This window comes from Canis lupus, chromosome 1 (genome assembly GCF_003254725.2).
Source record: "Canis lupus dingo isolate Sandy chromosome 1, ASM325472v2, whole genome shotgun sequence".
NCBI classification, from domain to species: Eukaryota; Metazoa; Chordata; class Mammalia; order Carnivora; family Canidae; genus Canis; species Canis lupus.
Window position 1 is genome coordinate 47,986,161 of NC_064243.1, and position 26,687 is coordinate 48,012,847.

At 51.3% G+C, this 26,687-nt stretch overlaps 1 protein-coding gene across 4 annotated transcripts in view; it reads left to right on the forward strand.

Annotated features, from left to right (window-relative positions):
• TMEM181 (transmembrane protein 181) overlaps positions 1 to 26,687 on the forward strand; it is a 74,826-nt gene that overhangs the window by 5,860 nt on the left and 42,279 nt on the right. The window contains exon 1 of one of the 4 annotated variants that reach the window (XM_035712592.2): positions 16,101 to 16,229. The exons of 1 other annotated variant lie outside the window; for it this stretch is intronic. In XM_035712592.2, the coding sequence (XP_035568485.1) occupies positions 16,222 to 16,229 (8 nt within the window). In that variant the 5' untranslated portion in view covers positions 16,101 to 16,221. Of the gene's footprint in view, positions 1 to 16,100; positions 16,230 to 16,537; positions 17,205 to 26,687 lie in introns of those variants that run through there. 2 more of the 4 variants (XM_035712593.2, XM_035712594.2) reach the window with 2 other exon arrangements.

Consider the following 26,687-nt stretch of genomic DNA (forward strand, 5'->3'; position numbering starts at 1 on the left):
TTTTCAAGTTATTGGTGACAACTCATTGTAATTAGCATACTGATCTCTGTCTTTTGTATCTTTGTTGGTGGGAGGAAATGGTAAGTATCTCTGATGAGACTGTAGTTTTATTTATTTTTTATTTTTTAATTTTTTAAAGATTTTTAATTTATTTATTCAGAGAGAGAGAGAGAGGCAGAGACACAGGCAAAGGGAGAAGCAGGCTCCATGCAGGGAGCCCGACGCGGGACTCGATCCCAGGTCTCCAGGATCACACCCCAGGTTGCAGGTGGCGCTAAACCGCTGCGTCACTGGGGCTGCCCGAAACTGTAGTTTTAGAACTAGCTTCTTTATTTTCATCACTTCAAAGGTAGAAAAATAATTTCATTAAACTTGCATGCTTGAGAACTTAGAGTCATGTACAAAACTGGTTCCATGAGAAAGGCTGGTTTTCTGTTTGGGACTAGATGCAGGCCCCAGAAGGGCCCTGGTCCAAGGACTCGACAAGACAAACACATGGATGAGGGGTCAGGGGTGGGCACCAGGACAGGTCAGCTGCCCTCAGACCTACCCAGGCCTTCGTGCAGCCCTCCCAGGGCAGCACCCCTCCCCCCCACGACTCCTGACTGCTTTCCCTTCCCTTGCTCTGGGACCTTGTTCCATCAGTTATCCTCTCTGGTCATGTCTCAGCTCTCAACTCTGACACCTTCTTAAATGCTTACGGCTCTTGGACCAAATTTCCTTCAGCCCAGCCTCCTTGGGTACAACCGCACTGTCTTTGGAACACTTGGGTGGCTCAGTGGTTGAGTGTCTGCCTTAGGCTCAGGGCATGATCCCAGGGTCCCGGGATCGAGTCCCACATTGGGCTCCCCAGAGGGAGCCTGCTTCTCTCTGCCTGTGTCTCTTCCTCTCTCTGTGTGTCTCTCAAAATTAAATAAGTAAAATCTTAAAAACAACAACAGCAGCAACAAAACACAACCACACTGTCTTCTTCAACATATGTTGGTCTGCCTTCTTCCCCCTACCATATTGTCATATAAATGAATTAAGGATGGCCCCTGTATGTTGGCTCTCACATTGTTTGTTTCTTCACTTATTTCATAGCAGGTGCCTAAACTCACTCCTATTGGTGCCTAACTCAAATTTCTAGTTGCTTTACATATAGCCTCAATATGCATATTTTGTGTATGCATATATACCCAATATGCATATTTTTGCATATACATAATGGTAAACCCAGTTGCTTTACAAATAGCCCCAATATGCATATTTTTAGCCGTTTGGAGTCTGTCTGTTTTGTATACCTGTGAAATAGCACTCAACGTCTGCTAGCCATAGATTTGCAAACCCTGTGGCTATAAAAGACCCCAAACTGTTGCTGCTCTTCAGAGTCCTCTGACCTCGAGACTCCCTCCTCCTGCTGCTGAGCAACATCATCTGTACATATAAATCCCCTCTTTGATTCTGTTCTGCCCCAAGGGCCCCCTAGCCCTCTTCTTTATGGTAAAGTCATGTCTTACCTGTCTCTATGTTATGAGCACCTGTTACAAAGTATATCACGCAATAGGTGCTCACCTAACATGCACTACATGAAAAGCATGAATGAATGAATGAGAACAGGAGAGATTTCACTAAATTACAGGCAGGCATGTTTTGTCCCAGTTTTTAATAGGTCGAAGCTATGAACTGAAGAGTTTCATGTGAGTTCCAGTAAAATTGGGAATTGCTTGCTCTGGAGCAACCCCCAGGAAAATGACTAATAGTATATAGTGGAAAAATTTTAAAGATATTAAAATTTACAATAGAAAATATTCATTTAATGCAAAAGAAAACAGTAAAGGAGGACTAGAGGAACATGAGACATATAGACATATATGGACATGAGACATATAGACGATAAAAAGTAAGATGGTAGGCATGACTCCAGCTGTATCAATGACGAAACAAAATCCATCAAGAGGCAGAGGTTGTCAGATAAGATAATAAGCAAGATCCCATCATATCCCATCTACAGAAAATACATTTTAGATTCTAAGATACAAGTTGAAAGTAAAAGGATAGAAAAATATATGTCATGCAAACAGCAAACTTAGAAAAGCTGGTGTGACTAAACCGCTATCAGGTAAAATAGCTTTTAAAACAAAACATGTTACTAGAGATAAAGAGGAATATTCTATAATGATAAAAGGATCAATCCATTAGGAAGATTAACAACTGTAAACTTATATGCAACAAACAATAGAACCCAAAATACATGAAGCAAAAGCTAACAGTTGAAGGAAGAAGTGGAAGATTAAAAAATAATAGTTGGAGTATTCAATACCTGCTTTCAATGATGGATGGAAAAACTAGCTAGGAGTTTGACAAAGAAATAGAAGGCTTGAACAACAATATTAACCAACTAGACCTAGTATAAATCCATAGACTACTGTGCCCAAGAACAGCAGAATAGGAATTCTTCTCAGGTGTACATGGAGCGCGTTCTCCAGGATAGATCATATACTCATCTGTGAGACAGGATGTAATAAATTTAAAAGGACTGAAATAAAAGGAAGTTCTCTAACTACCATGGAGTGAAATCAGACATCAATTACAGGAAGAAATTTGGGAAATCCCCCAACATGTGGAAATTAAGCAACATGCTCCGAAATAATCAATTGGTGAAAGATGAATCATAAAAGAAATTAGGATTTTGAGATGAATGAAATAAAAACACCATATATCAGAACACCTGGGATGGATCTAAAGCAGTGCTCAGAGGGAAATTTATAGCTGTAAATGCCCCCATTAAATAAGAAGAAAGAGCTCAAATCAATAGTTAACCTTCCACCTTAAAACATTGGGGAAGAAAAAAGAAAACTAAAAAAGCAAAGCAAGCAGAAGGAAAACAATAAAGATTATGGTAAAGATTAATTAAAGAAAAATATGGAAGCAATAGGGAAATGAATAAAACTAAAAGTTGGTTCTTTTTTTTTTTTTTTAAAGATTTTATTTATTCATGAGCGACACAGAGAGACAGAGACATAGAGGGAGAAGCAGGCTCCCCAAGGGGAGCCCAATACAGGATTCAATCCCAGGAACCTGGAATCATGACCTGAGTCAAAGGCAGAAGTTCAACTGAGCCACCCAAGCATCCCTAAAAGTTGGTTCTATGAAAAGATAGGCTGTTTTGACAAGCCTTTAGCTTAGCTAGACCAAGCAAGAAAAAAAGGAAGAAGATGCAAGTTACTGAAATCAGGAATAAAAGAGGGAACATGGCTATCCAACTTGCAGGAAAATGAAGGACTATAAGAGAATGCCATGAGATAAGTGTATGTACTGATGAATTTGAAGAGACACTGTTTCCCTGACACCAAGCCAAAGACATCAATAAGAACCCCACAGACCAGTATCTCTTGTGGACAGAACAGTTCTCAGACAAGACAAAACACCAGCAAACTGAAGCCAGCAACAGGATTAGAGAAGAAGGGGTTATACACCAGGCACCATCACCAAGTGGGATTTAAGCCACGAAGGAAAGATCAGTTAATATATAGTATCCGCAGGCCCATCTCGTGGTGTTTTGTTTCATTTATCATTCGCTGTTTCCAGATTGTACAAGTCTGTGCTTCAGGGACATCCCAAAGGCCTTGAATTGACCACTGGCCCACGTATGGCACCCGTGGTTTAGACAGCAGACGTGCGTATGCTTGTCCGAACTCTTACTGGTGGCTCATCGAAGCTTAGTTATTTTTACATGTGCCTTCGGGTAAGCTGAACTTTGGCCCATGCAGCAGAGTTGTTTCGTTCTTTTTTTCTTTAAAGCAAGCTACATCTTGCTCTGAATCGGGAGGAAACGATAAAGATCTTCTTTTCCTGGAGAGCAGAGCACGTCGTAACAGCCGATTGTTCTCTGGGGTCAGTCATCAGTCAGCTGCAGCAATGACTCAGCTCTTGCAGTAGAGGAGTGTCATTTGCCAGATGAGAACAGGCCTCTGAGCCGGGGCGGGACATCCGAAGCCGGATCCAGGCCTCTCTTGCAGCTTCTGGGGGCCTCAGCTATTCCTTGGCTCATATGCGGCCGCTCATCGTTTCTCAGTGTCTTCCCTCTGGGCCCGTCTGTCTCTGCATCCAAACTTCCCCTTGTCATAAGGACACCAGATGTAATGGATCAGGGCCCATCCTTGACCTCATCTTAACTTGATCATCTGCAAAGACCCTATTTCCAAATAAGGCCACAGTCACGCATGGGGTGGGGGGTGTCAAGACTTCAGCATCTCTGTGGAACACAATTGGACCCGTAACAGGCTCTCCTTGAAGAGGCCTGCCTGTGTGTTGACACAGGGCTGTGGATTTAGATCCCCCTCTGAGTATGCTCTAAACTAACAGCTGACTGTTTGATGAAGAAGAGACAGGAGGACCAAGTCTTGGCTTGTCTCTGCTGCTACCATCTTGGAAATCAGGTCTGCACATCTCAGAAAACGACCGCAGATTCCTGCTGGCTCTAAAACCAAGACCAGGCAGCCCGGGGGGCTCAGCGGTTTAGCACCACCTTCAACCCAGGGTGTGATCCTGGGGACCCTGGATCGAGTCCCATGTCAGGCTCCCTGCATGGGGCCTGCTTCTCCCTCTGCCTGTGTGTCTCTGCCTCAATCTCTCTCTCTCTCTCTCTCTCTGTGTCTGTCATGAATAAATAAATAAAATCTTTTAAAAAATAAATAAAATAAAACCAAGATTGCAGAGCAGGAGTGGGGCTGTGGGGCTGAAGGGGGCACCCAGCGATGGCCTCCCCAGCAGAGGCGACTACAGTCTTCTCAGCATCACCTGAGCTGCCTGAACTTTATGAAGTTCAAGTTGGGAAAGGTGGCATGTGTGGTATATGTGTGTGTATGGTATACATCCAGTGTGCATGGTATGGTGTGTGGTGTGTATGTGGAATGTGTATGGTCTGTGTGTGTATACGGTGTGCATATGAGGGAGTATGTGTATGGTGTGCATGTGTGCTGTGTGCTGTGTGTGATGTGTATGTGTATGGGATGTGTGGTGCGCGTGTGTGGTGTGTGCATGGGGTGTGATATACATGCGTGTGGATGTGTGTGCCATGGGGTGAAGGAGGGCATGGAGTGTGAGCATAGGACCTAGGCCCCGCCCAGCCCTCCGTTGTGGTAAACCAGTTTGTGAGGAGCTGTTGGGTCCGAGGGAGGGTGACCAAATTGCCCTGGCTTTAGCACTGAAAGTCCAGTGTCCTGGGAGACCTTCAGTCTCAGAAATATCAAAGTTGGTGTCCCCAGAAGTGTGACTCCAGCTGAAGCTGGCTGGGGAGGCTGAGTCTGAGGCTCTGCAGCTGCACTGTCCCTGGGAACAGGGTGTGTGCATCTAGGGGTCACCACCAGCGTCCTGGGGTCACCGTCAGCATCCTGGGGAGAGGTGACGGAAGACACGCCCTTGACCTTCTCCACTCTGGAAGGCGGTTTTCCCTCCTTTGTCCAGCATTCTCCTTCCCCTGTTGTCCTTGCCTTCCCCCTAGTCCACCCTCTTCCCTGAAGAGAGCAGCCTTGTTGCCACAGGGCCCTGGTTGTCAGAGGGGAGCCCCCCAGGACAGGAGAACCTCAAGGTACTTCTACAAATTACCACTATTTTGTGGTACTTCCTTTCCTAATCTGAAATGGAGTTCCTTGGTCATACCTTACATGCTTTTATAACTTAAAACCCAAAAATACGGGGGTGCCTCAGTGGCTCTGTCGGTTAAGCAACCGCCTTCAGCTCAGATCGTGATCCTAGGATCCTGGGATCCAGCCCCACGTCAGGCTCCCTGCTCAGTGAGGAGCCTGCTTCTCCCTCTGCCTCTCTGCCTCTCTTCCCAGTCATGCTCACACACACTCTCAATCTATCTCAAATAGAGAAATAAAACCCTTAACAAAAAACAAAACAAAACAAAACAAAACAAACTATAATCAGAAGGAAATGCACAAAGAGTATGCATTTTCTACCTGAAAATGCTCCAGCAAGTCACTAGAAGGAAGTGTGCAGGAGATGGGTTTATCTGTCTAGCATCTCTGATGGATGACCCCATGCTCTTGGGTGAAAAGAGCCCTCAGTTTTGATTCAGGGCAACAAAGATTCCCTAAGAGTCCATTTGGAAAGGGTGAGCAATTTGGAATGATCCAGAAGCTCCAGACCTGGCGTTCTTATGGCAGACCATCCTCAGCTTCCTGTAGGGTGAAATGCAAAATCAAACACCATTCCTTCAGGCTTCAGGTCGCCATAGGAATGATGACTTCACTGTATGTAGTTCTTATTGTCAAGGGCCATGCCAGGGACACCCGGAGGCATTAGTTGTCACTTTATAGAGAGATGGTACCACAGTGTTTATGACTGTTGATAGCGGGGCGCCTGGGTGGCCCAGTTGGTTAAGTGTCCATCGGTTTTGCTCAGGTCATGATCTCAAGGTTGTGGGATGGAGTCCCCGCATCAGGCTCTGTGCTCAGCATGGAGTCTGCTTGTCCCTCTCCTTCTGCCCCCCACCCCCAGTCCCCATCCACCATGCTTGCTCTATTTCTGAAATAAATAAGTAAATCTTTTTTTTTTTAAAAAAAGACTATTGCTTGCAAGTATTAATTTCAGCCCAAAAGAAGGAATTTATTACAAAGATACAGAGATAATTTACAGAATCAAAGGGCACAGACGCTACTGGATCTCAGGAAGGAGCTGGAACCGATTCAGCTTGGATTTCCAATCTCTCCCCAATGCCCCCAAACCACTGGTTGCCAAGTCTGCTGTGCACTGGAATCCTTTTGAGAGCTTTAACAACACGGAAGCCCAAGCCCTACTCCGGATTCTGATTTAATTGGTTTGGGGTTCAGCCTGGATACTGTGTTTTTTTAAAGCTCTCCCACTGATTCTGACCTCAACACACCTTGGGAGCCATTGTCCCTAAACTAATTTGTGCCTCTGCCCTTTGTCCTCGCTGCCACCGGGCCCCCGGTCTCTGCTCAGTACCAAGACTGCCTTCTCTGTGCTTGTGCTGCTCGTTTGTGGGAGGAGGTCACCCAGGCAGGCCTCAGGAGAAGTCATCATTAATGTGAGATTCGAGACGTCAGCTGGGGCTCCCACGAAGCCCCCGAGTCCTGCTAGGTTTTCCCAGGACGCTCACCTTCCCCAGCCTTTGCAACAATGATTTCAAACTTTCTCTACCTCTTTGTAGTGGGTCAAGCTGACAAGTCCTCAGAGCCCCTGGGCCCTGGCCATGTCTTCCCATCCTCCCCTCGGTGGCCCATGGCCCTGCTTCCCCACCTGAGCTGTCCTGAGAAAGGTTCACGGAGTTCCCATCTCCGCCACCTCTGCACCATCGCCGACGGATGGATGGACAGGGGGGCTGGTTCACCCCACATCGGCTGGACTGGTGCCCGCAGGCCCTGGCTCCCCAGCAGCTGCCTGCAGGGGCCTGGAGTATAGCCTAGATGTGTAGGTCAGATTCTGACCCACGGATAGAACCAACAGATCTTTCCAGATATGGAAGTTTCTGGCAATCTCTCCCGAGCTCTCCTGCAAGGCGGAGCAACTCGATGTGTGGATAATGAAGCCAGGGACAGCTTGCACTCCCTCGAAGCTGCTCTCCTGAGCTCATGCCTCCATTCTCTCTCCAAGCTTCTCCTAAAATTTACATGGAAATTTGTGCCTCAGATTCCAACTAAGGGAAGCCAACTAAGGTGTTCTTGAGCATGAAGACAGTTTTGCCCAGTAACTCACAGAAGAGATGCAGGCCAGGAGTAGCATGCATTCTGGCTGTCCAAGTTCACTTGGGGCTGCAGGACCCGGGGGATTGGGGCTTCCACTACTCGAACTTGCAAAGTCTCAGGAAAACCAGGATCCGTTGATCCCCTATAGAAGGAGGCGCACACTCAGCCTCCCGCCTCTGAACGACACACTCACTGCCCTGGCAACTCCTGCCCTTTCCTTCCGTGGGGACATGTCCCCCTATCCTGGAAACTCAGACAAAACACACCGGTCCACTGCCAGTCATCTAACAGCCCCACCTCTCTTTCATTCAGGACACGTGTTGGGTATCTGTCTGTCTTGGGCTTAGTGCCAGTCCCTGGAAAGGTGAGGACGAATGGAGGCCAGCAGCAGGGAAGTCCCAGGGGACAGTAGTGGAATGGTACTTGTTTCCTGAAAGGGAAGCATGTGCAAAGTGACCTCCAAAGGCTGAGGAGAAAGAAGTGGTTTGTTTAGGGCATGGACAGAAGCATACCCTGAGATCCTAAGACTGCTACCCCACCTCCCTGAAGATCTGCTGCTTCTGTAGCCCGGGAGATCAGGAGCACAGAGCTTGAGAGCAGGTGTGTGTCATGGCCAATAGCTCCAGGGCAAGTCAAGAACATTTTGCCTCAGGGTGTACTTTGGGGTGTGGTTAAGCAAAAGGAAAGCATTGGCGGTGGGGGGGTGCTATGCTCAAGGTCTCAGGTCACAGACCGGTCATCAGGTTGGATTTGTTCAAAGTGGTGTTAGCCTGGTTCATGCAGTGCCGCTCAAATGCTAAGAATAAGATGAGAGACATGTTTCAGCCAAGTAAATGGAGACCAGTACTTTAAAAAATCCTAAATTCCCAAAGGCAGAGAAGGTGAAGGGTATTGGTATGCTGGCCACACTCCTGGTGAGTGGAAGCAGTGGGGCCCATGAGCAAGGACTGTGCCCTGCGAGAGTGTGTGAGGGCCAGGGGCAGGCACAGGCAAGGTGTTCCTGCTTCTACTCACTGTGCTTCATTATTGCAAGTACTAGAAACCCATGGGTACCAAGGGAAAAGAGGGCATTTGTTTCAGAGGTGCTAACCGGATAGAATGAGATCATGTGTGTAAACTCCTTAGCATAATAGTAAACTTTATGGTGACTCTGAGAGTTGCATGCAGTTATCTTACCTTTGGGGATGAAGAATAGGGAGGAAGCAAGAATTATGTCACAAGATTATGGAAACTAGTCTTCAAAGATGGTACCCCAGGGAACCACCCCTCCCAGGGTTCATGCTCATTGGTTGTCTCTTGCCCTTGGATCTGGGCTGGCTCTGGCTGTCCTTTGACCAACAGAATGTGGTGGTAGTGATGCTGAGTAATGCCTGAGGCTAGGTCACAGGAAACTCTGCAGCTTCTGCTTTGATGCCTCAGAGCCACCATTCTAGGAGAAACTAGCCACATGTTCGAGGTCTGACTTTCTGGAGACCTGTGAGGAAGCCCAAGCTAACCATGGGAGAAGCCACATGGGAAAGACTGCTTGGCTGGCCCTCTGCTTTCCAGCCTCCCCAGCTCAGGCACAAGACATACAAAAGGATGCATTTTGGATGTCCAGCACAGTGAAGCCTTCCGATGACTGCAGCCCCAGTTGCCATCTGCCTGCATTCAGGGAGGCCCCCAGCAAGAACCATTCATCTGAGCTTATCAACACCCAGGACCATGAGAGATAGTAAACTGTTTTGTTTCAAGTCACCATGGTAGGTGCCATCTAAAATGGTTCCAGGGATCCCCACCTCCTGTTATTTACATCCTTGCATGATCCCCACCTCTTGAGTGTTGGGTCGACCTGTGATTTGCTTCTAAAGAAAAGAGTAGAGTAAAAGCAATGGAATGTCACTTATGAGATTAAATGACTTCCGTCTTGCCCTCACTGTCTGGTTCTTACCACTCACTCACTCGGATGAGGCAAAGCTGCCATGTCAGAAGCTGCCTGGTGGAAAGCCCCAAATGGCAAGGAACTGAGAGTGGCCTCCACCCAATAGTCCATGAGGCACTAGATCCTGCCAACAACCACGAGCATGGGTATGGAGGTGGATCCTTCCCCAGGCTAATCTTGAGGATAACTTCAGCCCCAGATGACACAGTGCCTACAGCTTGAACGAGAGCCTGAGCCAAAGGAACCAGTTAATGGCACCTGGATTCCTGACCCGCTGTTCTGAACAAAAGATTCATTCAGAACAGCTGTGTTTCAGTTTCAAAAAGGAAAGAAAACTTTATTATTATAGAAACCTAATAGAAACAGAAAAAGGAAATAATCTGCACATAGATGAAGGTAATAATAGGCAATAAATGAGAATAAGGCAAAGTTACGTCAAATCGGGTACTTACAACATCCAACCTCATCAGCAGGGGAAGTCCCATGGAAACAGCCAAACTGGAGTCTGAGTTGAGGGGCCTGGGTGGAGCACCCTCCCCTCAGGTGATACTTCCAACTGACCATCCCCATAAGGGACACATTTATAGGGCAAATAACTGGGTTTGAAAACAAACATTTGTGTGGTTTGGAGCGAGCTGCATTTCTGTTTCCGTGTTTCTATATTTTCAAGGAACCTGGGCTATGTGTGTCTGCCTCCCCTCTGGGATTCCATTCAAGGAGGCCAGCCCAGCCCAGAACAGGAGGGGATGTGAGGCAAGATGTATAGCTCTTGACATCCAGAACAGAAGGGCCAGTTCTGACCTGGAGGCCAGATGATATATTTCAAACAACCAGGCTCCTAAGGTTATTCACACAGCACGGGTCTCACAAATAACATTTCTTAGCCTGCCTGTGTGCATGCAGGTCCAGGTGGTCAGTTAAGACAAGTCACAAAACATCTATCCATATAGACCGCACACAGTAAACACAAGATAATACATGTTCTTGTTTCGGGGCACAAAGTTCTGAGGTAATTTGTTATGCAGCAGGACACCTGGGTGGCTCAGCGTTTGGGCGTCAGCCTTTGGCTCAGGGCGTGATCCTGGATTCCTGGGTTCGAATCCCACATCGGGCTCCCTACATGAAGCTTGCTTCTCCCTCTGCCCATGTCTCTGCCTCTCTCTCTCTCTCTCTGTTTATCTCATGAATAAATAAAATTTAAAAAATTTGTTATGCAGCAACAGATAACTAATACAGCTGTTATGTGTTGGGGGTAGTTTGTTACACAGCAGTAAACCATGGGAACAAGTACAATGATAAGAAAGCAAAACCTACAGTCTTAATATTGTCAGTAACCACCGAGCTGAATGTCTGTGTTCTGGCATTACTAAACTTGATAAGAAGATAAAGCTTTGGAACCAATAAGAGGTAGACCGTTGCTTCTACTGATCAGTTCTCAGGAGTCAAGAAGACAGTGAAAAGTCAGCTCCCACGTTTGGTGCCAACAAGTGGGCCAGAAAGGCATGAGCCCTCCTGCAAATGACAGGAGGAGGTTGTGGGGAAGGCAGTGTGGTGAGACAACCAAGCCCTGACAGAAATACCTTAGTTCTGCTCTGCTTACTGCAGAGAGGATGAGTCAGCTGGAAGTTGGTGTCCAGGAGCTGTTGAAACCCAGGCCAAGACATGTCACTAACGTCAACTGTCATCAACTACAATCAAGCTCAAGGGAGAGTCCAGACTGAGAATTTCCTGCCTTGGAACAAAGAATAGGCAATCAGAGTCCTTGGTCCTAAATTCCATATTCTCTGCACTGAGTATGTAGGTAGATTTCCTTTTTAAGAAATCTTCCATTTGGTCGTGTCAGGGATGGAATGTTTGTGACCCTACCCCCTACCCCCTCAGCTACTTTCATATTTTTCAGCTCTGACCCTCCCACTGTGGCTGAATTTGGAGTAAGGAAGTAATTAGGTTTAATGAGGTCATAAGGGTTGGGCCCTGATCCGAAGGGATTGCAATACATTCTTATTAGAAGAGATGCCAGAGGGGTGCCTGGGTGGGTCAGTCAGTTGAGGGTCTGCCATTGGGCTCCCCACTCAGCAGGGAGCCTGCTTCTCTCTCTCTCTCTCTCTCTCTCTCTCTCTCTTTGAGCTTCACCCCCTGCTGGTGCTCTTTTTCTCTGTCAAATAAATAAATACATTCATTAAAAAAACTAAAATTAAAGGTGTTTTTAAAGAAAAAAAAAAAGACGCCAAAGAGCTCCTGCTGTCTCTTCTTTCACACATGCATCAAGGAAAAGTCATGTGAGGACACAGCCAGAAGGTGGCTGTCTGCAAGCCAGGAAGAGAGTCCTCACCAGATGCGAAATCAACCAGAACCTTGATCTCGGACTAGTAGCCTCTAGAACTGTGAGAAAAAACTTACTGTGGAAGCGATTTAGTCTATGGTATTTTGTTACTACAGCCTGAGCAACTCACACGATGCATTAGAGAGAATCGCAGTAAGCCATTTGTTTCCTTCCTATTTAACTCCAGGCCCAACTAGAGCATGAGTATTCGATGTTAGCCACTGTTGATGATTATAAAAAGGCATAAGGGGATCACTACAGTATATCTACAATATGCTAGACAAATGTTCATTGTTAAATTAGGAAGTGAGTTTGAGTGTCCTGGAGTAGACAACTAATTTCCTAGGGTATCAAGAACATTTGCAGATAAGCTGCTTGAGCTGTTGCGTTGGCCTTGAAAAACAGCAGTGAGTGGGAGTCAGCAAAGTACAGACTGGTGGACTTGACTTTGGTCCAATTTTGGAGAAAATGATTTAAATGGATGGTTTGCAGGCCCTTAGAAAATGAAATGAACGTTAGGCATAAGTGGGTTTTTTTCTAAGAATACGTGCTATCAGACTAATCTAATTTCTGACTTTTTGATCTTTCTTGAAACAAGGCTAGGTTTCAGGTACGTATATACTCACTGACATACTGGTCCAAGTCTCCCAATTAAATGGGATTACTGGGGAATCCTGCAAAACATTGTAAAGATGGATTTTAGAAGGCTTTAAAAATAAGAACAAATAAGTTGATAAATGTGGGCTGCATGCCTCTGAGGTTAGAGAGACTATATATACCTAATGGCTTGTTTGCTCCTGGTCTTTGGTGGTCACTCTGACCCTGTCACATTCTTCAACACTTGGGACCCCAACACTGGAAGAGCATGGACTTGGGGCCAGGTCAACCTAGGTTCTTACCAGTACCCCTGAGAAAATCACAAACTCTCTTTAAGGCCTCAGTTTCCTATTTGGAGAATGAGGATAATGACTATGGATAACTCCTCAGGTTCCTAAGAGAATTTATTTGTTCAGGCCTTCGGCTTCACAGGTGATCAGTAATTGCTGGTTCTTCTCACTGGAAGGCACGACCCCGAGCCCAGGAGGCGTCAGGAGAATGGAATAACGAGCTGAATGGGCGGAAACTGCCATAATATCAACTCATTCTCAGGCTGGTACAGACCTCATCTGAAATATGTTCCATTCTGAGCTTAGAGGGGAAGCTTGTTGAACAGAAGGATCTCAGAGGAGGGGGCCTGGAGGTGAACTGGAGGAACTTCCTGTGAGGGACAGCTGACAGGTTAGACACACTTTCTCCAAGAAAGGGCCTGGGATGTGCTGGGTGCCTCTCCCCTCGTCATATACACTATCATTGTGCCTTTCTGTTCCTTTTCTTTCTTTCTTTCTTTCTTTCTTTCTTTCTTTCTTTCTTTCTTCTTTCTTTCTTTCTTCTTTCTTTCAAGATTTTATTTATTTATTCATGAGAGAAAGAGAGAGAGAGGAGAGAGAGAGAGAGAGAGAGGCAGAGACACAGGCAGAGGGAGAAGCAGGCTCCATGCAGGGAGCCTGATGTGGGACTCGATCCTGGGTCTCCAGGATCACGCCCTGGGCCAAAGGCAGACGCTAAACCGCTGAGCCACCCAGGGATCCTTCTGTTCCTTTTCCATCACAGTTTTAACTGTGTCATTATTTGGTTATTATCTGGGGGCTGTGTCCTCCACCAGAAGATAAATTCCAGGTGGACGGGGATTGTCTCAAGTATTCGCCTTGTGTTTCCAGAGCTGAGGGGAGTGCCTAGCACACACCGGGCACTCAGTGTTGGAAGAGCACATAAATGAAAACGAGAAGGATCTAAGTGATGCTGGGCAGCAGATCAAGGGAGGACTGATGTCAAGTAGTTACCAGGAGGGGGTTTGGGTCTCAAAGATGTCAACTCTTTTTCAAACCTGGAGCCATAATGAAAACAGCAAGGGGTCTGTGGGGCGTCTCAGCAGAGGCCAGGCAGCTGGCACAGTCTCTGGAGTAGGCGTTTCTACACCAGAAAAGACTGCCCCAGATTGGAGGTGAAAACTGGCTGCCTCCGGGGAAGTGCAGACACAAATGTGTTTGGTTTAGTCCTCTTGGAGTTCAAAATATTTTTTAAAATTAGTTTCCAATACTTTAGACTTGGAAGGAGTCACATGAAAGTTGTATCTGAAGTCAGAGTCTTTCAAAGGGCTGAGTGCAGCCCCTTTAGACGATGCACGCTCTGCTGCACAGCGCCCACCTGGCCTCTGCCCTGTTACCTGCCTGACCTGCAAGCACTGATGTTTAGGTTCCCTGGCCTTGCTGCCGTGAAGACCCCTTTTCCTCCAACTGTCTACGAAAAGGATCAGAGGAATAATCTTTTGTTGTCATTTTTAAAAAGATTTTTTTTTATTCATGAGAGACACAGAGGCAGAGACACAGGCAGAGGGAGAAGCAGGCTTCCTGCAGGGAGCCCGATGTGGGATTCGATCCCAAGACCCAGGGATCACACCCTGAGCCAAAGTGGTTGACACTCAACCACTGAGCCACCCAGGCTCGCTGTTGTCATTCTTTTAAGAGTTGTTGTTTAGAATTCAGAGTGGTCATGGACTTTGTCATTATTACTCAGTATTCAGTCTGTTGTTTTGCCTGGTGTCCCCCGCTTCCCCCCAGTTTTTCCCCAATTTCTCGAGCCCCTCCCATCTCCAGATCAGCCCAGACATTGAGCATTCGCTCTCCTGTCCAGTCCAATCCCATCCCAGGTGCGTTGGGTGCTCTTCCTCCCTGCCACCGTAGCGATCTGTGCTTGTTACTTTTGGTAACTGACCTTGCCTGTAAGTTTGCTGAGGGCAGGAACCGAATCCTGTTCCTGTTGGTGTCCTCCTGCCAACACCAACAAGCTCGTTGGCAGCTTAGCACATGAACAAGGAAACATTAGGAAGAAAGCTTGAGTCGTTTATTTTCCTCATTCAGTTCGACTTTAAACCCATAGCAATAAGGGGACAGGGGACATTTTGACAAATGCTCCGGGGAATCTTGGAAATATCCAAAACCGTGGCTACCCTCTATTCTTGATTACAGAAATTTAGGACCGTGAGCGAAGATCTTAGATGGAGAAAGTGCTTTTGGTCAGCTGATCTCTTCACACTGTAGAGAAAACTTGAACAGGATTGGCCCCTGACACTTGCTCCTATTCAGCACCTTAGCAGGACCCAGGTTTGCACCATCGGCGATGTTTTCAGCTCTGTGGGATGTGGGGTGTGGGATCCACACCTGCATGCTTCCTGGGGGTCCTGTGCTTGCACCAGCGATGGAAAATCTGCATGCTCTAGTAGAGGGTTGCAGAAACGACCACAAAGAGCCTGGAAAGGTCTCCTGGCATCACTTGGGCGGTGTCAGAGGTTTGCTCTGGCTTTTAAGCTTTTTGGGTCACAAACTTAACTTTGAGAATTTGGAAAGTTATAGATCTTCTCCCCAGAAAAAGGCTGACACCTATAGTGCCTTTCACACAACTGTAGGGCGCTCCTGGACTCATGTCCTGATTAGGACCCCGGAAGTCACAGGGTGAAGGTTTTAATGTGCCGTCTCCTCGGCCAGTAAGAGTCAAATCGTTCGTTCGTTCGTTCATTCATTCATTCATTCATTCATTCATTCATTCATTCATTCATTCATTCAACTAGTAAACCCTAGACTGAGCCCACCCACAGCTCGAGGCCCACCTCCGTGCTCTTGGGGCGCAGCCCAGGTAGAGGCGCCTCCTATGGAGCCAGTGAGCGGGAGAGTGCGCCCCCCTCCCGTACCCTGCCCCGCGCCTGGCTGCACCCCACCTGCTCCCGCCCCCACTGTCACCCTGGCCCCTGCCGCGGCCCCGCCATCGCCCCGTGGCCCGGCCTCGGTCCTCACCCCGCCCCCACGCCCCAGCCCCGCCCTCGCCCCGCCCCCGGCCCCCCCCCCGCGCCCCCCGCGCCCCCCGCCGCGCCCCCGGCCGCACCCCGCCTTCGCCCCGGCCCCTGCCGCCTGCACCCCCGCGCCCCCGGGCCGTGCCCCCGGCCGCCCTCGCCCTCGCCCTCGCCCCGCGCCCCGGTCCCGGGTCCTCCCGCGGCCGCCCGCGCCCCAGCCCCCCTCCCCCTCCCCCCCCGCCCCGCCCCGCCCGCAGCCGCGCGGTCGCTTCCGCGCACGTGACCGGGCGGCGCGTCGCGCTCTGACGAGATCCACGGGGCCGGGGCTCCCGGCCGCTGTCGCTCGGGCTGCGACTGCCGCGGCTCCTGTGCGGCGCGGGGGGCTCGGGGCGCGGCGATGGAACCGTGAGTGCCGGGCGGGCTTCTCCTGGCCGCGGGCGGGGGCGGGGGCGGGGGCGGGCTCGCGGCAGCCGCGGGAGCCCCGACGCCGGGCCCTCCCCGCACGTGGCGCTCGGACCCGGGGGGAGCGGCGCGGGGGCCTCGCGGGGCGGCGGGGGGCGGGGGGGGGCGGCGGGGGCGGCCGGAGCGCACCGCGGGCGGGCCCCCGAGGCCGGCTTTGGCCCGGCTCCCCCGCAGCCCGCGCCCCGCGCGCCCGGGGTTGCTGCTGCCGGAGCGGCCTCCCGAGCCCCCCACCGCCCGCCCTGCGCACCCCGCGCGCGGCCGCTGACCTGTCCGCAGCCGTTAGGAGCCCGAGCACCCCGCTCGGCCTTTGCGCCCTAGCCCAGCTCTGGGGGAGAGACGCGCTCTCCGTGGCCTTGGGATGATGCCGGCACGTCGGGAGCCCGCGCCGGCCGCGCAGATCTCCGGGACACGGAGTTTTAGGACTTTTAATTTGCTGACTTTGGGCCTTATTTCCTCTGTGAAGTTCAGGGACTTTATGTGGAAAAACCTGTCCAGGGCCCCGTAGACGCCATCCCTAAAGCCGGCCTTTGACGCAGCCGAGTCACCTGGGTGCCTCCCAGGGGACATCCGGGAAAAGAGAGAGAGAAGATCAGAAGTTGAGCGCCTGAGTTGCAAAAACGTCAGAAGTCCCAGAGGAGGATGCCTGGAGCCTGTGCGCCTGCAGGGGCGTCGTGGCAGGAGTGGCCAGCGCAGGCTCCCCCGCCGGGGGAAGGCCTGGGGAAGGCCTGGGGGCTCTCCTGTGTGCTGGCTGCTGTAGAGGCGCCGCAGAGAAGAGCAGAGAAGAGGGGACGGGGATGCCAGGACGCAAACACATGTGACGGAGGGAAGGCCTTTTGCCTCCTGCTTCCTCAGAAGGCTTGGACTTTGGTTGATCCCTTCAGCACGGCAAGCCAGGGTGGCGCTACATGTCAGTCCTAGGTGGATGTTTTAAGGGTCTTTCTTTTCGTTAACCCCCAGGCAGCAGGGTGTTGGCTGTACCCACCCCGCGCGGCTCCAGAGGCACCATTCATTCGTGGTGGACGTCAGTAGTATGCCTGGAATGCGCGTGAGGTTGCCTTCTGGAGTTGTGCCTTGTGACCCTGGGTCACAGTGGCAACTCGCATGTTTCAGTTTCCCTCACGTAGCCGGTCTCCTTGGGTCCACGCAGCACAGCAGCCCTGGGTGGTGTAGGGTGGTGGATCTCTTACGGAGACAAGAGAGGCTGAGGGCTTGAAGGGGCGTGGGTCTCCTGGGGAAATCCGGTGCTGCTACGTGATGGGGGACTAGCCCAAGTGGGAGCTCTTAACCAAAGGAGGACTTGTAAAGCCACAGTTTGAATGAAGGATCTTAGTGGGGCATTCAGGTTTCTCCTGCTGTGGCACAGTAGGCTGCATGATGTTCTTCTAGAAGCCATGCGGGGTTCTGTTGAGCCAGGGGCCAGGGTGGTGGGATGTGGGTCTCTGTGAGGCCAGGCAGCCACCATCGTGTAGCGTTCAAGATGACATGAAAGAAGTGGAAGTCAGAAAAAGCCTTTGGCACACATAAAAATCTTAGGAGAAAACAAGCCTGAGGATCTGAGGCATGTACTGGATTCAGGCGCCTGGTGGGGCCACAGTGCTCTCATTACCAGATGTGACAGAGACCCCCATGGTGAGAAAGCTGAGAAGTAACAGGAGCGGGAAGAGAAGCCAGAGAACGAATGAGGTGGGGGAGCACAGAGGAGCAAAGAGCCCCTGGGGGAGGGCGGCTTAGGGGGTGGGGGCTGAGAGCAGGGCCTGCTTGACCTCCCTGCCCTCCCTGCGCACATGCAGCCCGGCCTATTCTTTTCAAAAGAGCAGGAGAGATTGCTATCAAAACCAGTCAGGATAAAGAGTTCCTGGTTCTTAAAGTTCTAAGCTGAGGTTTCCTGCAAACTCTGCTCCTCTTCTGATAATGCCAAGGAAGTTACAGGTGCTGGGGGTTCAGGAGGAGAGGCCGGTCTAGAGCCGAGCAGAGCAGAGCGTGTCTCAGACCTTTGCTACCGTGACTTCCTGTTTGAGCCGCAGCCCCGCACGTATTTGAGATTCCTCAGGTTCAACTGTTGCTTTGCTCTTGCATTACTCTGCAGACTCAAATATGGTGGGTGTTTTGTGTGTGTTCCTTGATATTTACAACCAGTTTTTATTTATTTTTTTAAGAATAGATTTTATTTATTTATTCATGACACACACACACACACACACACACACACACACAGAGGCAGAGGGAGAAGCAGGCTCCATGCAGGGAGCCTGACGTGGGACTCGATCCCAGGTCTCCAGGATCACGCCCTGGGCTGAAGGCGGCGCTAAACTGCTGAGCCACCCGGGCTGCCCTACAACCAGTTTTTAAAGAGCATGTTTTATGTATGTCTCTTTCATCCTGGGTGCTTTTAAGTGTAGAAGTGTATTAAGTAGACTCCTCTTCTGTCAGCAATGAAGGGATGGCACAAATAAATCAGCACCGACCTTGTTGTGGTTCTGTGTCCCGGGCCTTCCGAGTGGCACAGTGCTTGAGGGGACACCAGGCCTGGTCAGTATCCTATTCTTGTAACTACAGAGTTTTTTATGATTGCGTCTCTTAGGGACCTTTTTTTTTTTTTTCTGAACCAAAATGATCTGTAGAGCTAATAAAAAAATAAGTACTTACCCTGTACCAGATACTCCTGTGAGTACCTTCTGTGCCCCACTTCATGTGATCCTCACAGCTATTCTCCCCATGAAGACGTTTCTCTTAGCATTCCCATTGTTACAGATGACAACACTGAGGTGCGGAGGAGTCACATGAGTCTTCCAAGGTCACAGTACACATCAGAGGGCTGAGACTGAAGCCTGAGTAGTTGGCTCCAGAGCCCATGTTCGTGACATAAACGCTGCCACCTCTCAGTAACAGGTGGCAGTGACCAAGCACTTAACAAGGGCTTTTAAGTAATAGCCCATTTAATGATCACAGCAACTTGGGCGGCGGGGCAGCTCAGTGTTCTGAATTCTATAGCTCAGAGAGCAGCAGTCCTGAGAAGAGAGTGGCCCACCCCGGGTCATCCTGCTGGTCATGGTGGAAGGCCTTCCAGCCTGGCGATCTGCCTTCGGATCCCAGCCGCTTCACCACCGGATGCGCTGCCTGGAGCTGGGCCAGGGTGCTGCTGTTGGCTGGCACCTTGCCTGAGCTGGCCAGTGTGTGGCCGGCTTCCTTGCTCTCTTTGCCCTGGGAGGGGTAATCAGTGGCCTAACTACCGTGCTCCTGGGTGCCAGTCATGGGCTTGCAGCCTGGCGAGGATACATATGAATTCATGGTTCCTTGAGGAGCGTGGAGGAGCATCTTGTTCATTAAAATCTGTATTGAGGTCGTCGGGCCTTGAGTGTTTGCCTAGTGGCTTTTTTGATTAGGGTAATGATCAATTATTTGTGATCTATTCAAGTTTGAAATTGGAATATATTCAGATATATTCAACATATTTCACCGATCGAAATGTCAGCGTTTCTTCTTCTGTTCTTCCCCTTCGAGTTCTTCTTTTCAAAACCCATTCAGTGGTAGGTTTCAAAAGGAAGGATTTTGGTGAGGGAGCCAAAGAGTGAGAGTGAGAGCATGGCGGGCCTCCTTCCTGCCTCTGACCTCGGGGGTTCAGATCCCACCTCCACCTCCTGCTGACTGGGCCTCAGCAGCGAAGACTACCCCTCCCCACCCCGGGCCTCTCTTTTCCAGTGTGTAGAAGGGCTGATAATACCCGTGCTTATGGGGATCCCTGGGTGGCGCAGCGGTTTGGCGCCTGCCTTTGGCCCAGGGCGCGATCCTGGAGACCCGGGATCGAATCCCACGTCGGGCTCCCTGCATGGAGCCTGCTTCTCTCTCTGCCTGTGTCTCTGCCCCTCTCTCTCTCTCTGTGACTATCATGAATAAATAAATAAAATCTTAAAAAAAAAAAAATACCCGTGCTTATGGGAGGATGTCGGCCCCTTTCTTCAGTTGGTTGAGTTCTGGAGCTAGAGGAGGGAGGCACTACATTGTGGATCCTCAGGGATTGGTAGGATGAAAACAGGGTTTTTTTTGTTTTTGTTTTTAAAGAAAAAGAAGAAGGGGAAAAAAGAACTATTACTTCTGTAACGAGCCTGAGTTCTTCCTGGGTGTGTGCTGCACTGTCCTGGGCTCTTCATGCTTTTGTTTATGCCCCCCAACGGCCCTTGGGGGGTACTCTGTCTCCGATCTACAGGCGAGCGCGCTGGGGCCCTGAGAGTGCTCTAGCCTAAGTATCATTGTCGGCCTCGAAAGTCCAGGGAGGCGGGATTTGAAGCCAGGCTGACAGGCCGCAGGCCAGCGCGTTGGGCCACGGGAGAAGAGATTATTTTTATACAGATGATGAAAGAAAAACAAAATCTTTGCTTGAAACATGCGAATGCATTGAGAGATTGAAAGTCCCTTCCCACCCCCCAGATGCTAATTTTTAAATTCTAGAGTGCGAAATCTGGGAATGCATTGAACACGCAGCAAAATCTGTGATTTAGAAATATTCTCAGTTTTACCTACCTGCTGTATCGTGACTTGATGAGACCAGATAAAATCCGTATTTATAGAAGTGCTTGAGCCTCCTGGCTGCTGTTTTCTCCTGCCTTCCCCGCGGTGCTGGCCTTCACTGGGTTCTGTGACAGGCTGAGATCTTCCATCCCATCTTCATCCGCATCCCTGAAAGGGCCCTGAGGTGTTTTCTCGAATTTTCTGCTCTGCCGCTTCTGTCCATGTCCGGGTTGTTCTGCCCCAGGCCCATAAAGGGGCTCATTGAGTGTGTGCCTCCCCCATGGTTTGTCTCTTGTGCTGTTTTATCAGCTCTTATGGGGCCTGTGTGGGAGGGGAAGTGTCTAGCGGGAAAGTAATGTTGGCTGCAGCAGTTCTGGAGCGCTCGCAGCCCTAATGGGGACACTGGCTTTCCAGCCGGCCGAGCAGGGCCCTGACTGAGGGTGTGGGCCGAGGGGAAGGCACTTGCCTGGAGCTGCTCTGGCCAGTTCCCAGACCCAGAGGGCAAAGGTAAGGGCCATACAAAGCATTAAAAAAACAACAGTGGGAGAAAAAGTTGGAAGTGTGCCTGCCATTTAGTGGTCTCTACTTGATCATAGCAGGGTGAATATTAGAACATGGAAAAACCAGAGTAAAGCCAGGGACAAATGGATACAAATGGAAGGAATCAGTAGTGATTGGGCTCAGGCATCTCTAGTTCATGACCTGCCCTTTGTAAGGCTCAGCGCTGGGCATCGAGAGGCCAGAGGTGGCACTCCGGGTTGGGGGCTTGGGGGGAGCCTGTGAATAGTTGTCACCCGCAGTGAAATCTGGGAATGAGGTTAGCCCGGGTGGCTCAGCGATTTAGTGCCCTCTTCTGCCCGGGGCGTGACCCTGGAGACCCGGGATCGAGTCCCACGTTGGGCTCCCTACGGGGAGTCTGCTTCTCCCTCTGCCTGTGTCTCTGTGTCTCTCATGAATTAAAAAAATAAATAAATAAAATCTGGGAACGGGCATGAGCCTCCTGTCCTGCACCTGAGGAGACAATGGCCTTCTCAGAGAGGTTGGGGGAAGCCTCATGGGAGGCAGGCCCCTGGCTGGGCCGGATGGGTGCCTGGGGCTGGAGGGAGGGGAGGGACTCAGTGACTGTCCATAGAAGTAGGAAGGCCAGCGTCTCTGTGACGAGGATGGGTGGTGCCCGTCTCACATTCTTTTTTTTTTTTTTTTAAGATTTTGTTTATTTATTCATGAGAGGCACAGAGAGAGAGAGAGAGAGAGGTGGGGTGGGGCAGAGACACTGGCAGAGGGAGAAGCAGGCTCCATGCAGGGAGCCTGACGTGGGACTTGATCCCGGGGGCCCCAGGATCAGGCCCTGAGCCGAAGGCGGCGCTAAACCGCTGAGCCACCCAGGGATCCCCACCCCCCCCACGGTCTCACATTCTGACAGGACAGTCCCAGGTGCTTTGAACTGAGAAGTTTCTATATAGCTCTGTGACTTAGGGACCTGAGTTTCATTTTTAATTGTGGTTTTTGTTTTCTTTTTTTCGGTAGGTGTATCAAAGGGGAAGCTTTTAGTTTCAGTAGAATAGTCATGAAAAGTGGCTTAAACACAGGGGTGTCCAGGGTTAATTTTGCGGCTCCGTGGCCCCGGTGGCCTGAGCAGTTTCCGTCTTTGGCTCTTGGCCCTGGCCTGCTGCAGTGTCCACCTTCTTCCGTGGGGTGTGGCCGCAGCCCCTTGGACAGCACTTACCTGCACAGCCCTGCCCATCGGAGACATGGCCAGTGGGGGAGGAGGGGGGGGCTCTTCCCTCCCAGTCTTCCCTGCATTAGGCCCGGAAACCTCTCAAAGGGCCTGGCTGGTTTCCCTCAGGCTCTGCTGTTCACTGGGGGGGGGGGCAGGGAGGGCGGCCTGGGAGAGTGAGGCTAGTCCCCCTGGTAGGGGAGCGGGGGAGGAGGGGACAGACAGCCAGGGACTTATGCCCTGCCCCAGAGAAAACCCCTTCATCTCCTTTTTTTTTTTTTTTTAAGATTTTATTCATTTATTCATGAGAGACACACAGAGAGAGAAGCAGAGACACAGGCAGAGAGAGAAGCAGGCTCCATGCAAGGAGCTCGATGTGGGACTTGATCTCGGGACCCCAGGATCACACCCTGGGCTGAAGGTAGATGCCAAACCACTGAGCCACCCAGGGATTCCCCAGCTCCTGCTCCATCTTTAGAAAAGTGGGGAATTACGGTGGGAGAGTTGTCTCCAGAGAAACACACGTAAACCTGTCACAGGCGTGCCAGTGACAATCGGTTGCGAAGTGTCTGGCTATCACTCGCAGTGGTAGAGAAGCCACTGGAGAGTTCTGGATTAAGAGTAAACACACCTGGCTTCCAGGGCAGCTGGGTGGAGGGAGGGGTGCAGTGCCAAGGCCAGAAGCAGGAAGGCCAGGGAAGGCTGCTGCAGTCCAGTGACACATGGCAGGCCTGACTGGAGAGCTGAGGAGGACCGAAACTCTACATTTTGAGTATCATAGACGTGGGGAGTGAGGGGAAGACACAGGTCCCAGAGGACTGCTGAGTCCTGGGCCTGAGCCGCTGGAAGGTTGGAGAGGCCACTTCCCGGGGAGGGGAACACTGCAGACAGGGTCAGCAGAAGATCCAGAGTCTGGCTTTGGACGCGTCACACTCGAGCTGCCTACTGGATATCCCAGGGTGGTGTCAAGTAGCCTTTCCTGGCAGTCTGGGGCTCAGCTGTGAGCGTGGAATTGTTCGCACCTGCAGCGTCTCTAAAGCCTGACATAGGAGGAGGTCACAGGGAGCAGAGCTGAAGAGGGAAGAGAGTAAAGGGCAGTACCGTGCAGCTGTGTCCCAGCAAGACCGTGATGACGTCGGTCCGGCTGCAGAGAGCCTGTGTGTAAAAAGAGACATGGGCCTGGAGGGAAGACTGGCGTGTGGGTCCCCTTGAGAGGAGAAAGGAGGGACAGCTGTCCTGAGCTGGCAGGGTTTTGCTCGAGGCCTTCCTGCTCTGGTTATCCAGGGAGAAGGTTCCACCAGCTGCTGTGTGTGACTCAGCTGGGCTGTTTGGGGAAAGGGGGAGTCCTCTCCCTGCTCCCTAGTAGCTGACACCAGTTTGAGGGAAGGACATGAACACTTCCGAGGTAACAAATGAGAGTTGAGTAGGTGTTTCCGTGGGTCTGGCATCCATGCAGATAGGCCGTCGGTCTCCAGGCGCTCAGCCACGCGGGCCCTGTGTGCTGGGGAGGTCTTTAACGGGGGAGACCACGAGAGGAGGAAGGGCTTCCTGGAGGAGGTGGGACTTACAGGTGATTTCGATTTCAGTGATTTGGCGGGGAAGAGAGAGAGGTCTCCCGTCGGGAGGGCGGTGTACGCAGGGGCTGGTCTGGAGTCCAGCTCGACCATGGTGGGAAACAATGTAGGCATCGGATTCGGATGCTTGGTTTGAGTGCCCCTCAGCCTGAGCCCTCATCTGGGGGTTCTGGAAGGGGTCGGACCTTCCTCGGAAGGCAGCATGATGACCACCGCAGGTCGTGCTTCGCCAGGCTTACGTGCCGCATGGTAGGAGTCATGGGTACGGGTTTGGGGGGACCTGGGAAGCCATGAGGGGGAGTTGAGCCTTGACGGAGTGGCTGTGAGGAGCCAGAGGCCTCCTGTGTGGGGCAGCAGGGCAGCAGGTCCAGCGCCGCGGAGGACGCGTCGGGGAGGCTGGTGCGGTGGCCGTTCCAGGAGTGGTGGGGGGCCCAGGCCGCTGGACTCGGCCCGGCGCCCCCTTCCTGGCCAGCTGCAGCAGCGGGGTGAGGGAGGGACCGGCATCCGCAGAGGTGACTCCAAGGTTTCAGGATGTGGAGAAAGTGTAGAGGCAGGAAATGGGGAGTGGAAACAGCTTTTTCATTTGCTGTTTTGTGCTTTAATGGGTTCAGTTTTAAACTTATTGACCGTAGAATGGTGTGGAGTCCTAAGTGAAAGCGTCCTGGGGGACACTGCCTCAGAATGGCATCAGGGGCCAGGCAAAGGCTTGGGGACGGTTCCTGGAGGTGGGGAGGAGGAAGCGGGGGATCCCCCTGGGGCTGGAGAGTCTACCAGAAGGGGCGGGGGACAGAGGCTGCTGGGTCAGAGGCCTCCTGGTACCGGCCTGCGTGCCTTTTCTGCATCACATATCTTGCCTCTGAGCGTTTACAGAACATTCCTTCTGTTGGTGGCCTGATCCTAGGGCGTCAGGGCTGTCACGGAGACTTGCTTGGGCTGCCGGTTAATTTAGGTCAGCTGGGTTGTTAGAAACACATTGGTGTTTCAGGTGGGAGGTGAAGTGGGAAGTGGGCAGAGAAATGACTGATTTGGGCAGGAAGTGGTTGTGGGACAGCTGGGACCAGGAGATGTGAAGCTAGACCAGCTGGGGTGGTGGTGGGAGGGGGGCTCTACCCTCCGCTGCTACTGCCACTGCTCCTGTCTTCGTGTTGGCATCTTAACGGTTTTGCTACTTTGACTGAACAATACTGTAGACCTGTGATTTGTCTCGACTAGGAAGATATTCCCGAGGTTTTAGAAGTCTCTAGATTTTTGGCGAAGCGCTTCAAAGTTTTTAGATGCGAAGTTGAGAGCAGAAGGAGCCCTGGGGAGGTGGCGCAGTCATGCGGAACCGAGCTGTCTTGGCATTGGCCCTGGCCCACTGTCCCTCGTGACTGGAAGGGGTCTCTGGACCCCAGACCCCCCGGCGTGAGGACACCTGGAAAGGTCTCCTGCTCAGCAGGAACCTGCAGGCAGCAGAAAGGCGGCGCGATGCCCCCCCCCCATGCCCCGCAGCCTGGGGCGGGGACGGGGTTGGGGACGGGGTTGTGCCCGGGGACGTTTCCGCGGGCAGGGCACTTGCTTTGCTATCTCGGTGTCTCTCTTCCACTGAGTTGGATGAGGCCTGATTTCTAAACCAGGAAAATCTGTAATACATTGGATGTTAAGTGGCCGTTTTAAGGAAGGGGGGAACCCTGGGCTTGTACTGAGCCCAGAGGGGGGTTTGCACAGCGCCCCCGGGTGGGCACGGCCGCAGGCACTCGGCCTTGCGCTTTCCGCCGCGCTGCTTCTCTGACAAGTCAGCGAGGATGTGTTTTAATTAATAGTGCGTCTTAGATATCAAGATTTAAATATAATTATTCTGTTTTTCTCTGCTTCTGAGTAACCTCTCCTGGGCTCTCACCTGTGCCGGGAGCCCTCGGCGCCCCTCAGAGCCTCAGCACGGGGTGGGGGGGCACGTCGCCCCGAGAGCGGCAGAGTGGGGTACCGTACGTGACTAGGTGTTTAATGTTTAAATGACGAGATTGACAGAAGAGTGGTAAAGATAGTAGAGTGTCTGCGTGGCCCTCCGCCAGCCTCCCCCCATGCCGGCGTCTCCGCACCGAGGCTCTGTCACACCCGAGAGAGCCATGTTGGCGTGGTCCCGTGAACCACAGACTTTCTCGGCCTTTTCCCCACAGCTAGTCCATTTAGCTTTGTGTAATGTGTTTTCAAAGTGAAAACCCCCGCGCAGCTGCACAGAAGTCTCCCTTCTGCAGGCTGTGCGGAGGGACTGCGTTATTAGCCTCCACACCTGGGGACAGCAGAGCCACGACAAAGAGGACCTTGTTCTGGTGCCGGCCCCGCTCCCACAGGGCTTTCCCCAGAAGCACAGTCGTGGAGGCGGGTCCCCTCAGCTCTTCCTGCTTGCTGAGCCTCCTTCCTGGGGACCGGCAGTTCCTGCCAAGGGACAGAGCTCTGATGTTGTCCCTGTGTGTAAGTTGAACGGGTTGGGCTTCCTCCCTGAGGTCCTTTCTGGCTCTAATATTTTAAAGCTTTCAGGCCTCTTAGAATCTTTAGGGTCCAGGGGCACCCGGGTGGCTCAGTTAAGTGTTCAACTCTGGGTTTTGCCTCAGATCGTGATCTGAG